The following is a 14,383-nucleotide window of genomic DNA, read 5'->3' as shown; positions in this document are numbered from 1 at the left end:
CCCATACGTTCTCAAAGTACATATCCAAGATCCAAATCGGATATCTAATAAAGATGAAACCACGTTTCACTTTTCAGATTTCAGAAAGCGAGTAAATTCTATAACCTACAGAACCCTATTTAAGAATATAGTTAATGCTTAAAATGCACCAGTTTGTCAAATACAGCCTACATTTTGGGTGATTAATTCTTGAATCTCCTGTGGCAACCGCTCACGGGTAGAAACACTTCCTCACACAAACGCTGCCTATTTAACACAGCTTCTGCCTCACAGACAACCCTTCCCCCACACCTTTTTCAAACAAGCTCCTCCAGACTAGCAGCAGCAGCTATTAGCAAACACCTGGAGGAAGTGCACACCTGTTGAGCTTATCATGGAAAATACTTCTTAGTCCAACGCTCTGGAGAACAGTTTTAAATGGGATAATGAAGGAGCATTGTTAACTGCTAAAGAGCTTCTTAATAATGTGGGGTTTTTTTAGAAAGTGTTTAGATATATTTAGTTTTTAACACTGTTTTCAGAGAAAAGTATTTAAACCGTTGAAGTTTGTTGTAAAAGTAGTTCATTACAGCAGTCTGAGCATGCGTGTCGTTCAAAGGGTGAATAACACACCTGACTGCAAGCGAGGTGTTGGCTCTGATTGGCCACAGCACTTCACTCTTTCCCTTCTGTTACTGCCTTTTCACTGACTCACCATCCTGGTCCAAAGATCGCTGCATTGTTTGCTCTAGGCCTGAGCTGCTAGGGGCAGAAGGATTCTGGTTCGTTGCTCGTCTAACTCATAAGGTGCTTCTATCGACCTCTTTAGCATCTCAGCAGTTAACCGCACCAACTTAGATTTTGCCAGAGGGTCAATAAAACGACTTTTACCGTGTGGAGCCAATTTGGTGCCAGACACAAGCAAAGGGAGGGTGGAGACCTGAGACACTTCCTCATCTTTGTTTGACCCAGTGCCCATGTGCACAGGTCTGAAAGGAAATCCACATTTTCTCCTTGAGGTAAGACAGTGAATTTAATTAGTTTATAACTCTAGAAAAACATTGATGCCATATATTGTGATAAGTCGTCATCCTGAATTGTTTGAGTCATATAACGTATAAAACATGAGATTGGGTTTGAGTTAGCATTGATTTTTCTGAGTAGAAAGATCAAGAGAAAGTGATGAAAGTTATGTCCAAGTTATAGTTATTGCTCTTTCTATTTAACTGAAGACAATGTTAAAGGTTTTTATTTTCAATTGAACTGTTGTATGGTACATCTAGGGCATTGCTACTCCACCCTCCATGGTAAGAATTCAAATGTTAATTTTTCTATCGTTCTTAAAGAAGAAGTAGAGCAATCGGTCACTTCCAAAACTGCAGACGCCTCAGATATATTGATGACTCAATTATATTGATGTAAATACTTGTGCTTTTTTTAGGGGTAAATAATGGAAATCTGAGCTAAAGATGGGACAGTCACATTTTGGCAGCTTGTGTGTAAAAGAGAAAAAGCAAGGTACGGTCTACTTTTGTATTACATGTCAATTAAGTATTCATCATTGCAATAAGGCTTTTGATATACATAGTAAATTTCTGTCAGCTGAGATTAAAATTAGCATTTGTCTTACTGCTGCTGCTGTAAAGCACCTTAATCCCACTGTTGCTCATGTTTTTCTCAGAGGAGGAGAGATATGTTCGAGCCAATGACAGACCTTCCAACCTGTCTTATAACTATGCTGTAAGTCCCCACTACTGGAAGGATTTACACCTTTAACATTTAATTCAAATTTTTTTAGCTGCAACGCAGATTTCTCAGTTTATCTTCATAAAATCACATCTTCTGGTGGACTTTACCGGTCCATTTAGAAATATAAAGTCAGCCTCACTTTAATCTGATCCCGCTTAATGGAATTCAATAGTTAATGGAATAATAACCCTGCATTTCAATCTGCACACACTGGGAAAATAAGGGCAAACCTGGAAGAAAAGCTGCTAAAGATTACAAAACTCTTGAGACTGAAACGGACGTTAATTTTTTTGCATGACAAGGATGATAAACAGCCAGAGCTAGGATGAAACAATTTAGTGTACTCGGGTATTACAGTGGCTCAGTTAAAGACCAGACCTAAATCCAACGGGGAAAAAAAGTTATTCTGATTTTCTCTACCCAATATGACATAGCTACATATTATTTGCAAAGGCTCAAGCACATGAGTAGTAACCCCCACACACACAAAAAGTAAAAACCACATATTCCTTGCAGTCCACAATTACCCACTGTTTTGTGTCTGTTTGCTGCATAAAATGTCAAAAAGGTTTATGGTTGTAGCAAAATGTTAAAGGTTAGTAGGGCATAAATACTTTTGAAAAGTCCTAAGTATTCATATACTATGATATGCGCTGTAGGTATTTTCTGATTAACTGACTATTATGTCACTTCCTCTTTCTCAGAACAATGCCATCCGGACCTCCAAGTACAACATAATCACCTTTCTGCCTCTTAATTTGTTTGAGCAGTTCAGGAGGCTGGCTAATGCCTACTTCCTCTTCCTCCTCATCCTTCAGGTACCTTTTTCCCCTTTCTCTATCTCTGCATTTCAACATCAGACTTTATCATTAAATGTCAGTACGCCACTGATTATTGATACAAATTAGTTTCTGTATTTTCAAAGAAACATTTCCTAACATAAGCATAAATTGATCGTTTTGTGAGTGAAACTTTTTTTTTCATTTCAAGTTAATACATGTCACATTTTCTCTTAGCGTTTTACATTTGTTGTAAATGGAGCAAAGTACTAACTCTGCCTCGTTTCCTGTATTCACAGTTAATCCCACAAATATCCTCTCTGTCCTGGTTCACCACAGCTCTGCCGTTAATTTTGGTGCTGTCCATGACAGCGGTCAAAGATGCCAATGATGACATAGTAAGATAAAAGCATTCCAGTTTAAAAGATCGTTCTAACCCTAACCTGCTCAAAGATGAAAGAACAAACATCTGAGCAAATATTTCATTTTTTTCTGCCAACTGAACAGAACAGACACAAAAGTGATCGGCAAGTGAACAACCGCATGGTGAACGTCCTCATCGATGGAGTGTGAGTCATTTTAATAGTCAAACATTAGATTACAGATGTGTTAATTATTTACAGTTTACGAGGAAGTATTTATTAAACGGGACGTGTTCAGTACCTTTTTGAATTCATTTTACTTTTTCTTTACAGACTGAAAAATGAAAAATGGATGAATGTTCAGGTTGGGGACATAGTTAAACTCGAGAGCAATCAGTTTGTTACAGTAAGTATTGGCTTAATCAAACCTGGAAAAGAGATTTTTAATTTTTAGAAAAAGCTAACCCATGTCACTCACCCTACAATACTGACTTTATTAATGTCAACTGAACTTTTATATTAAGTTTCAATAAAAGCATTCATAAAGACTATTATCTTTCAGGCAGACCTCCTGTTGCTGTCCAGCAGTGAACCTCTCAATCTAGTCTATGTGGAAACGGCTGAGTTAGATGGGTGAGTATGGTGCAAGCTGCTTTCCTTTCACAGATTATATGATTTCCCTTTAGTTGCAAACTTCTTACATCCCATATCGGTGATCCCCAGTGAAACAAACCTGAAAGTGAAACAAGCCTTGACTCTCACAGGAGAGATGGGAGACTCCATTGAAGCTCTTTCTGCCTTCAAAGGTAAGAAATGACCTCATGTAATCATGAATTCAAGATTCAGAACAAATATCAAGGCAAAAAAAAAGAAAAAAAAAGAAATCAACAATGATGTACTATGTATAAATCTGACCTACATTTTAAAGAGAATAAAGCAAGATCAATAAAAGGAGAGATGCAGACCAAATTATTAGGGTTTTCCTGGAATTTGGAGCAATGCTAATTACATAAATGTTAGCTTAACAGCTATAAAAAAAAACAAAAAAAAACATAAACCTCACTTAGCATACCTGCGAGAGTATTTATGATGGGCCTTTTTGATTGATAACCGTTGTGTACAACATAATGATGAGACCTATGGTTTTCAGGTGAAGTGCGATGTGAGCCTCCAAACAATCGCTTAGACAAATTCAAGGGAACCTTGACCGTGAATGGACAGAATTATGGCTTGGACAATGATAAGATACTGCTGAGAGGATGCACTCTGAGAAACACAGAGTGGTGCTTCGGTCTGGTCATCTTTGGAGGTAAATCTACTGAAATGCAGCCCTCATTGACACACCTGCTTGTCCTACTATGCAAAGTCAAAATTCCTCAAGTGAAGAAGGGCTTGTTGTGTAGTGTCTCATTTCGCTGAGAGATACACTTGTTTGAGCTTAGCTGTTCAAGATAAGAGAATCTTGGCAATCTCAATGTGGGGAAAAGAAACCAAATTTCTTCTCTTACTCGTCAAATCTACATGGGCCCACCAGAGGGCACTAATGCTATACTGGAATGCTCATGTGCTTTTGAGGAACCAATTAAGGTAAAAATTCAGATAGCAATAATTCAAGGCATGTTTTGTTATTATTATTTATGTTTGAGTACTAAATAATTAAATGTGTACTGACCTATCTTTGTACTTTGGAAATACGGAAACAAGTAACGTCATCAAGTGCTGAGCAGATCAATCAATGCATGTTTTTGACAGTTGTGTTCTCATTAGAAACCAGTAATAAAAAACAAAACACACACACAAAAAAAATGGTAATGTTATTCTATATTTAACAAAAACATAAAATTACTAGCAAAAAAAGGATTGGACTTCCTCTGCAGAATCATGTGCATGTCTGATCCTAACTGAGAATGTTCTTAGGTCCTGACACCAAGCTAATGCAAAACAGTGGAAAGACAAAATTCAAGCGCACCAGCATTGATCATCTGATGAACATCCTTGTGTTGTGTGTAAGTGTCTGCACACACAAATACACTGAAGCTATTGTATTTCTGTGCCACTATGCATTTACCAAAAAACAGCTAACATCAGCAGAGTATGTCTGAAATAGTAATATGACTTCTCAACACTTTGAAATGAAGTTAGAATGAGAATACATCCAATTATACTTCTGATTTTGTTATTGTCAAGTTGAAAGTATTTTTTTTTATCTATGTGAGCTGTGCATGTTTTTTTTTTCTTTTTTTACAATAATAAGTTTAGCAATGCGTCTACTTCACTAGATCTTTGGTTTCCTGTTTACCTTGTGCTTCATTCTGGCCATCGGCAATGCGGTCTGGGAGGTGAAGGAGGGCTCCGTGTTCACTGTGTTCCTTCCACGGGAACCGGGTGTTAATGCTGCTCTCTCCTCCTTCCTCTCCTTCTGGTCCTATGTCATTGTCCTCAACGCAGTGGTGCCCATTTCCCTCTATGTCAGGTACACTTTAAAACAGAAAGAGAGTCAAACAGAAACACGTAGTGAATTTAGTCCTTATTATACTTTTCCGTTTCTGCGTCTGGGATTTTAAAATCTGGTTGTGCTTGAATGTCAGTGTGGAGGTTATCCGTCTTGGGAACAGCTTCTTCATAAACTGGGACAGGAAGATGTATTATCCCAAGAACGACACTCCCGCTCAGGCCAGGACCACCACACTCAACGAGGAGTTAGGCCAGATTAAATACATCTTCAGTGACAAGACTGGCACTCTGACACAGAACATCATGACATTCAACAAGTGCTCCATCAATGGAAAAAACTATGGTAGGCAGTTTGAATAAACACCAAAGTCACACTCGGGTTGGCTGGATGTCTGATTCTTTAACATACAGTATGTCTCTCTTATTTAGGGGAGCTGTATGATTTTTCTGGACAAAGAGTTGAAATAACGGAGGCAAGTAGGCACATTCCAGTGTTTCTTCATGAATTTATTTAACAGGATCTAACAATATTGCCTCATTATACCTTTTTTTGTGTGTAGAAAACACAAAAAGTGGACTTCTCCTGGAACAAGCTGGCAGATCCGAAGTTTGACTTCCATGATTATAATCTAGTGGAGACTGTGAGAGAGGGAAACCCTGAAGCTCAGGCCTTCTTCCGCCTGCTGGCTCTGTGCCACACTGTCATGCCTGAAGAAAAGAAAGAGGGTCAGATTATCACAGTTTTTATAAACAGCACTATTTTTTAAAAGGAGAAATTCCTTGAAGTCAATGTTAAAGACATTTAAAAAGGGGTCTAAAGAGAAGAAACACATATAAACATTTGTGTGACATGAATCCTTTAAATCTTTTAGTAACTTATCTGGTAGAATAAATGACCTGACAGTGCACCATGAAATTGATATTTAGTGAGAGAAGCCTTTAATATGATTATAATCTTTACAGAATGAGTGGAGTCAAGTATAATTTTAAAATATAGAACTTTTATTTATTTATTAATTTTATTTGGCCTCTCTCCTCACAAAGTTTCCGGTCTTGTCTCCTTAACAACCTGGTAGGTGAGCTAAACTACCAGGCGCAGTCTCCTGATGAGGGCGCTCTGGTCACCGCAGCAAGGAACTTTGGATTTGTGTTCCGCTCTCGCACACCCGAGACTATCACCATCATGGAAATGGGCGAGAAAGTCACATACGAACTTCTGGCTGTTCTGGACTTTAATAATGTACGGAAGAGGATGTCAGTAATAGGTCAGAGAAAATTGTCAAATTTTTATGTACAGAAAATATATTTCCTGCATTTACCACCTCTATGTAAGATAGTATTATGTAGCGTTCAACAGCTGCATTTTAAAGTCAGGAACTAATCAGAATCAGAGTATTTTGTTATATTTTTGTCAAGTATTTTTTGTTATTTTTCTTAGTACGCGGCCCTGATGGGAAGATGACGCTCTACTGCAAAGGTGCTGACACCATCATCTATGAAAGATTAGACCACTCTTGTAAAAGGTTGATGAAAGTTACTACAGGACACCTAAATGTAAGCTATGCATTTTTTGTGATTCTTATTTGAACTTCTTATATGTTTTGCTTCTTTTTAAGTCCTCTGAATTCTATAAACAATCTAGGAATATGCAGGAGATGGGCTACGCACTCTTGTTCTGGCCTACAAGCACTTGAAGGAGAACTACATGGAGGAGTGGACACAGCGCCACCATGAGGCCAGCACAGCCCTGGAAGGACGAGAGGAGAGACTCGATCAACTTTATGAAGAGATTGAGAAAGACATGATTGTTAGTTCATCTCCAGAGTATAGTTTAAATAGTTGTAATAAAAGGCTAAACCCAATTTCCATCACGATCTCACTTCCTATTAACCTTTGGTTTCCAGCTTTTGGGAGCGACAGCTGTTGAAGACAAGTTGCAAGACGGTGTACCACAGACTATTGAGCAGCTGGCTAAAGCAGACATCAAAATCTGGGTGCTGACTGGCGATAAACAAGGTATGAGTTGCTACATATTAGAGCTGTTGTAAACGAATATTTTAGCAATCGAGTAATCTATCGATTATTCTTACAATTAATCTGATTTTTAAAAAAAGGATTAAATAAAACATTGGTAAATCTAACAGCAGTATTAATGTTGATATCGGATATTGGACATTAGTCCAATTTTTCACAATTGAGCATCCCTAACAACAACCTTTATGTAGTTTAGAAAATTAACTTGTAACAATAATAGCTCACTTTATAAGTTAACCTGAAGAAAAGTTATACAAAAATCAGAAATTATATTCAATTTAATTATAAAGAGGCAGGCTCACAAATATACGCTTATAAAAAAATGTCTATACTCCAGATTTCGGTTTATGAATTCATCTTCAGTCAATTTAATATATGAACTCTCACCTTTCCCAGCCATTTATAGCTTTTGTGTTCATGTTAGCAACGGGATTTGACACCTGGCTGCATTTGTCGCACACAGAAACACATCTACCAGCTATGTACCGTCACGATGCGCTACGTCTCCATTTGCTGCGACCGGGATGATTTGAAATATTTTCGGGATAGTCAGTAAAGCTACATCTAAAGCACAGCACCCCGCAGTGTTCAGTGTATCCGCTCACCTGTATAAATAATCCCGCCGTGCTCGTCCCCGCCGTTCGCTCTGAACCAGCAGCTCCTGGAGGAGAAAAGCTGCCGTACTCCAAGCATCGTCCCCGTCATTTTAAGGATGCTTATTGCTCCCCCGAAAAACGACAATAAAATCCTCCCAGGTCGAACTTGAAAATTGGACGTTATGCTGCTAGCACTTAGCTTTCGTCAACAACCCGGGCGGAAGTGAGAGCGCTGTGCAACGCAATTAATAACCCGGTCGGAACATTAAATAATAAAACATAACATAACTTAACGAAGCTTCGAGGCAGATCAAATTTCCTGGAGGAATTTTAATAATTGAGGTACTCAAAACGAGGAATCGTTTCAGCCCTAATACATATAACTAATTACATCAAGTATTTAAGGATTGCTAAAACTTTCCTGGTATGTGTCATAAACTACAACGGAACAAATGTTCAACACCTATACAGTTTCCAAAGCTGGGGAATTATTCATACCACACTTACTTTCATTGTCATTCTTTAAACAGAGACAGCAGAAAACATTGGTTACTCTTGCAACATGCTAAGGGAGGAGATGAAGGAGGTTTTTATTGTGGCTGCCAATACACCTGACGGGGTCAAACAGGAGCTCCAGTAAGTCAATCCTGAACTTACTATCGCAATGAAGTGTGTGTAACATTTAAACATGTTGTCTCAGCCCCACTAAGCCTGTACTCCAAAAAATTGTTTGAATGAACCACTGCAAATTAAGTTATTTTCATAATTTTATACCTTGTTGTTCTAAAGATAAAAACACCCCAGAATTGAACTCCAACAGAATTATTTTTGTTCAGTAATTGTTTGTAAAATAAGACAACTTTTTCCAGGTATGCCAGAAGGAAAATGTGTCCCGAATCAGCAGAGGAGCCATCGGTGACTAAAGCTCGTGCAGGCCTGTTCTGGCTTCAGAAAACAGAGACGGTGCAGGATGAACAAGTTGAAGGGGATTATGCTCTGATAATAAATGGACACAGCTTGGTAGATATACAGTTTTGTTTTATTTGTCTTTAAATCTCCGAAAATGTGTTTAAAACCATCCAAGTCAATAGTAGTGTGTCAAACTATGTTTGATGTTTGATAGCCATTCTAGGTCAGTTTCTACTTGATGATGTTGAAGGCTGAGTTGACACAAAAAGGATCCTGGTGTACATTCCTGGGTGGTTAAGGTGGTGAAAGAAAACGTGTTATCTCAAATTGAGTGCATAAACCGCTGACCTGTTTGCTTGTGATGCAAACTGCACTGTATCCAGCAGGGGTCCTGTAACGTTCTTCAGAGGGTTCAACACCAGTCGCTCAAAGGATTGCATGATCACAGATGTCAGGGCGAAGGGCCTGCACTCATCTAATCCTTTAATGCTACTTTGGGACTTGGATGGTGGGGTGTATATTAGCAGAACATTAACTAGCTTAGACTTAGTTCACCAGAGATCATGACTGGATAGTGACTGGACTGCACTGTCCTAGACACGTCATTATGGCCATATTTTTAGATCTCTTTACCTCCCTAAAATTAAGTCTGTATAACTGTATGTCCTCTTCCTGTTTCATCTTTAGGCCTTTGCACTGGAGAAGGACTTGGAGTTAGAGTTGCTGAGAACAGCATGCATGTGTCAGACCGTGATTTGCTGCAGGGTCACTCCTCTGCAGAAAGCCCAGGTTGTTGAGCTGGTCAAGAAATACAAGCAGGCCATCACTCTGGCTATTGGAGATGGAGCTAATGATGTCAGCATGATCAAGGGTAAAATTTGTGTTTTCAGTTGTGCCAAAAGGCTATGGCAAATCTTATAATTTATCTTGTTCTTTTGTCTTTCAGCTGCTCATATTGGTGTAGGAATTAGTGGTCAAGAGGGTATGCAGGCAGTTCTCTCCAGTGATTTCTCCTTTGCCCAGTTCCGTTACCTTCAGCGCCTCCTGCTGGTGCACGGGCGCTGGTCGTACCTTCGCATGTGCAAGTTCCTACAATATTTCTTTTACAAAAACTTCACCTTCACATTTGTACACTTCTGGTATGCCTTCTTTTGTGGATTCTCTGCCCAGGTAAGTGAAACGTGTTGAGGCATAGCTTTAAGGTTCATATTCTGTCTTTCTACAAAAAATGGACTCCATATAAGATCTATAAATCTAATGTTTACTAATGATTTAAATGTCTTTGCTAGACTGTGTATGATGAATGGTTCATCACTTTGTACAACTTGGTCTACACATCTCTCCCAATCCTCAGTTTGGGCCTATTTGACCAGGTATACAATAAATAGAAAATAAGTAGTTTCCTGAAAACTGTGAGAAATTCCATGATTTTATTCAAGGTTTAACACCCTTTTTTCTCTTTTCTGCAGGACGTAAATGACCGCTGGAGTTTTGAGTATCCTCAGCTCTACTCTCCTGGCCAGCTCAACATGTACTTCAGTAAAAAAGCATTTGTTCACTGTATGGTGCACAGCTGCTACTGCTCCCTGGTCCTCTTCTTTATCCCCTGGGGAGCAATTCACGACACAGTCAGAGATGACGGCAGAGATCTTGCAGACTACCAGTCATTTGCTTTGCTGGCGCAAACCTGTCTGCTTGTCGTGGTGAGCATTCAGGTGAGAAAACACAGTTCTTGTCTCGGGACATTCTAAATGATGATGAGAGTTGAAGGATGAGTGTTACGGAAAAGACACAGCTGTGGCCGAAGGTCTTTTACACAAATGGAGGCAGCATTTCTTGTCTGTTCTCTTCAGTCTCAAGAACCAACTCCTTGAAAACGTGGAATGTGCAGAAACAGTTGGGTGCTTTAAATCAGGAATGAAACCCCTGTTTCCTGCAGATTTCCTGTAAATATTTTCTGTAATGTCTTTGCAACCTATGGTCAATGGAAAGTAGTGCTATGTTGTTTGTACTGAGCAAGATCTCCTTAAATCAAAACCTTTGGCAACAACTGTTTAGTGAGAACTAGCATTTTTTTAAATGGCTCTTTAAATGTAATGCTTGTATAATTTTCTATGCATGTAAAAAAAAAAAGATTGAACAACTCCAACTTTAATATTTCAGCTATGTATTGACACCTATGCCTGGACAACCGTAAACCAGTTTTTTGTGTGGGGTAGCTTGTTTGCCTACTTAGCTATCACGTTCACCATGTACAGCAATGGCATGTTTCTGATCTTCACCTCCGTCTTCCCCTTCATTGGTGAGTACATTTAGCACAAATATCACATATAACAATAGCTTCTGGTACATCTGTTTGCATATGAGAAAGTAACCTCAAGAATTTGTATATGTTGTCTTTCATGATGTTCTTTCTCATCAGCAACAAATATTTTCAAGACATGACAAAGAGATCTTTGAAGTTTACTATAAGCAAACATGAGAATTCAAGTGTGTAAAAAAAAAAAAAGGTGTCATAATAGACAAGATTTCCTAACAAAATAAAATAAAAAATTCTGAACTGGTTTTAATATATATGTAGTTACAAGTAAGTATAAAACAGGAATATGGAATATTACTTGTACTTTAAATGTCTGATCACTCTTTGCACCCTTATTTTTGTTGTCATTACAATGTAATGCAAAAGTTATGATTTATGGACACTAAATTTAAAAGCAGTGACTCAGCCACTATGTATGCGAAATTATTATTCATTTGGTTGGAATTTGTGAGCCTTAACCTTTAGTTTTGCAGCACCTTCAACAACTCTACCACTTCACAACTAGTGATGTGCGGATTGATACTGAAATATTGGTACTTCCTATACCAGACCTTTCGATCTATTCGTATCTATTCTCAAGTTCAATACTTCCAGTACTTAAGTCATTTGAGATAACTTAACAAGAGCACGTCAGAAAGTAACAAAATTGTTGAGATCTTGCCTAAATGAGACAGGGTTGATTGGAACTGCTTTTTTCCGCCTGCTAAGTTTGTAATGCTTAAGGATATATATTTTTTTTTTCTTGGCTTTTCTTTCATTGACTTTAGGAACCGTAAGGAATTCCTTAAATCAGCCAAATGTCTGGTTGACCATATTCCTGACTTCCCTTCTCTGCGTGCTGCCTGTGGTGGCTCTGCGCTTCATCCTCATACAGATTCGTCCAACTATCAATGACAAGGTGAGAAAAACACCCGAGACCGAATATTGTTTATGCATTCTGTGGTTATGAATACAGCCTAATGAGCCACAACAAACCTAAGAAAGGATGTGTTTTTACAGAAAGTCGTATTGCTTTTAATTCTTCTACAGGTGAGATATAAGACGCAAGTGGAAGCGCCGCCAGCACCTGCTCCTCGCCGTCCAGTGAGGCGTGTCAGCACCCGGCGATCAGGCTACGCCTTCTCCCATTCTCAAGGCTACGGTGCTTTGGTCACTTCAGAAAGGTTCCTGTTTAAGCGACCCCTGAAAAGTCTTCTTGCCTTTTCTGCCCAAACAGAAACGCCTCGGCCTCAGCTCTTCCGTCCCATTCCAGAGTAACAAGAGGGCTCACAGGGATCCCAGAATTAGGAAAAATCATGTAGGGACTAACATCTTGCAGAAAACTGATACTAGTAGTATTTATGTAACAAACACTGGATATACAGGGTACATTGGTTGGAACAGTTTATGCTTAATGTTTCTTTTGCAATGAATGGCATCACCGTGAAAACCTAACGCCTTAAGTGTTAGTTCTGGTATGGTTTGTTTTTACTGGTTTATCTTCCATTTCCTGCAGAGTGCATCACTATTAAACTCTTTCAAAACATACCAGACATGTAAGAAAAAACACATATTGTTCCTAATAATACTTGAGACACAACTGTGTGTTAATGTTTTGTATTTTTCTTTTGTTTATTCTAATCTAATACTGTTAAAGAAGTTGTAACGTGACCATGTAGAACAGTGATTGTGTTTCTAAACCACAGACAGGGGGCAGTATTGTCTTTCCAACTCGATTTTAAGCCTATTACATCGGAAATGTAGATGAACTAAAGTTTAATTTTCATCCTGTTAAACAATACCTCCAACAAACTGCATGTCATTCTTCTGATTTAGTGTATGTTCAATCTTGTTTCATCATAAATGTTTGTTTCATACAGAAACCAATATATTGCCACTTTTACTGATTCATTTTCTATTGGATTATAAAAGATTATTACATTTACTACACGTTTTAGCTGAAGCTTATTCATGATTTTTTTTTTCTTCTTCCACAAAATCGATTCTGTTTGTTTTTGGGGGTTTTTTCCATTGATGTAGGCTGACTGATGAAAGCACCGGAAATTTTGTTTGGTTATCATAAAGATTTATGAACAAGATATTGTTTGGAAAACCAATACACAATAGCTCTGCTAGGCTTTTTTTTTTTTTTTTTTTTTGCATACTGCATGCAGCTACAAGCTCTCTTCCCTGTTCTTTCTCCTCTCCCACTCACTCTGTTCCCTCCATCTCCTCCCACATATCCTTACTGCACTGTGCATTTGCAGAGCCGCTCATAACTCCATTCAGCCCACAACTGCAGTGTCCTCTAAGCCAGTAAGTGATGACCTCACTGGTGGAAGCTGTCCCGCTATGGCACACATCCAGAAGAGCTTTCATTTTGCTCGCAGCTTCGCCAGAGCAGATGGTGTAGATCACACTTTATGGCGCTGTGCAGACATCCATAATGAAGAAACACAGCGAGGTCTCGGTTGGCAGACAAAAGACACCAGCGTCAAGGTTTATATGTCATATGCAATAAAAACATTGACTTAAATACAAAAATGTTAAATGTTTTTCATGAATTTATATAACATTTTTTTCCCCCATTTAGCATAAGCCCCACTCATTACTCCTTCCCATCTGGTCGTGTAGCACTGTCAGCAGGGTTGACTGTCTCCAGTGAAGGTCACTGTGTGATCCCTTAGAATGAAATAGGAATGAGAACTGGCATGTTGTATTAATAGCCTCCACGTGTAGCACTTCCCTATCAATGACATGAATTACAACAGCGATCTTCCTCATTTTTCCAAAGGAAGCATTGTAAAAATAGCAAATAAAATATAATTTTATGGGTTTTACTATGTTTTTGTAACCTGGAAGAAAATTATTCATGTCTTAAAACACCAACGTGCAGCTTTAGAAAGTAGGATGGATAAGAAAAAAAGGGGGACTGAAAGAGACAGCAGCAGGGTTTTTTTTTTTGTTTGTTTGTTTTTTTTTGGGGGGGGGCGGGGGGACCAAAGGCAAGATATTGCAATGACAAAGTAAAGTCCAAATGAACATGAGCACTCACAGATACAGGGAGTCTCTCTGACAGTATTACACAATCTGTCTAGGTCAAAGATCAAGAGAAAAGCAGCAGCCTGGTTTTTACTGAGCGTAAGAAGATCCAGTGGTCTTATATATAAGAGAAAGAGAATTTCACACATAGCAGTCCAAGCTGGACTGATACATTATAGC

General features: G+C 38.6%; 1 protein-coding gene across 2 annotated transcripts; it reads left to right on the top strand.

The window, feature by feature from the left end:
• Positions 1 to 701: 701 nt before the first annotated feature.
• Positions 702 to 13,694, top strand: LOC106949035 (phospholipid-transporting ATPase ID-like). 2 transcript variants are annotated; one of them, XM_015035002.1, is made up of 29 exons: positions 702 to 998; positions 1,421 to 1,497; positions 1,661 to 1,719; positions 2,433 to 2,546; positions 2,807 to 2,905; positions 3,015 to 3,076; positions 3,203 to 3,275; positions 3,432 to 3,502; positions 3,593 to 3,675; positions 4,020 to 4,178; positions 4,787 to 4,875; positions 5,149 to 5,342; positions 5,458 to 5,666; positions 5,753 to 5,796; positions 5,884 to 6,049; positions 6,400 to 6,588; positions 6,762 to 6,877; positions 6,966 to 7,130; positions 7,228 to 7,339; positions 8,484 to 8,589; positions 8,823 to 8,973; positions 9,550 to 9,733; positions 9,809 to 10,032; positions 10,152 to 10,235; positions 10,332 to 10,577; positions 11,026 to 11,164; positions 11,950 to 12,080; positions 12,212 to 12,468; positions 12,525 to 13,694. In XM_015035002.1, the coding sequence occupies exons 2-28, from the start codon at positions 1,449 to 1,451 to the stop codon at positions 12,437 to 12,439; spliced, it is 3,546 nt and encodes a 1,181-aa protein (XP_014890488.1). In that variant the 5' UTR covers positions 702 to 998; positions 1,421 to 1,448; the 3' UTR covers positions 12,440 to 12,468; positions 12,525 to 13,694. The 2 variants fall into 2 exon arrangements, with proteins under 2 accessions (XP_014890488.1, XP_014890486.1); XM_015035000.1 differs by having other exon boundaries at positions 12,212 to 13,694.
• The last annotated feature ends 689 nt before the right edge of the window (positions 13,695 to 14,383 follow it).

The sequence above is a fragment of the Poecilia latipinna genome, unplaced genomic scaffold (assembly GCF_001443285.1).
Source record: "Poecilia latipinna isolate Pla-1442-1.1 unplaced genomic scaffold, P_latipinna-1.0 Scaffold320, whole genome shotgun sequence".
NCBI lineage: Eukaryota > Metazoa > Chordata > Actinopteri > Cyprinodontiformes > Poeciliidae > Poecilia > Poecilia latipinna.
This window is presented reverse-complemented; position numbering and strand designations above follow the sequence as displayed.

Excerpts from the sequence above, each read along its gene's own strand:
- LOC106949035 (XM_015035002.1), top strand. The coding sequence starts at position 1,449 with ATGGGACAGTCACATTTTGGCAGCTTGTGTGTAAAAGAGAAAAAGCAA. Across the intron at positions 2,547-2,806 it reads TCTTCCTCCTCATCCTTCAG|TTAATCCCACAAATATCCTC; the intron begins GTACCTTTTTCC and ends CTGTATTCACAG. Across the intron at positions 5,343-5,457 it reads CCCATTTCCCTCTATGTCAG|TGTGGAGGTTATCCGTCTTG; the intron begins GTACACTTTAAA and ends CTTGAATGTCAG.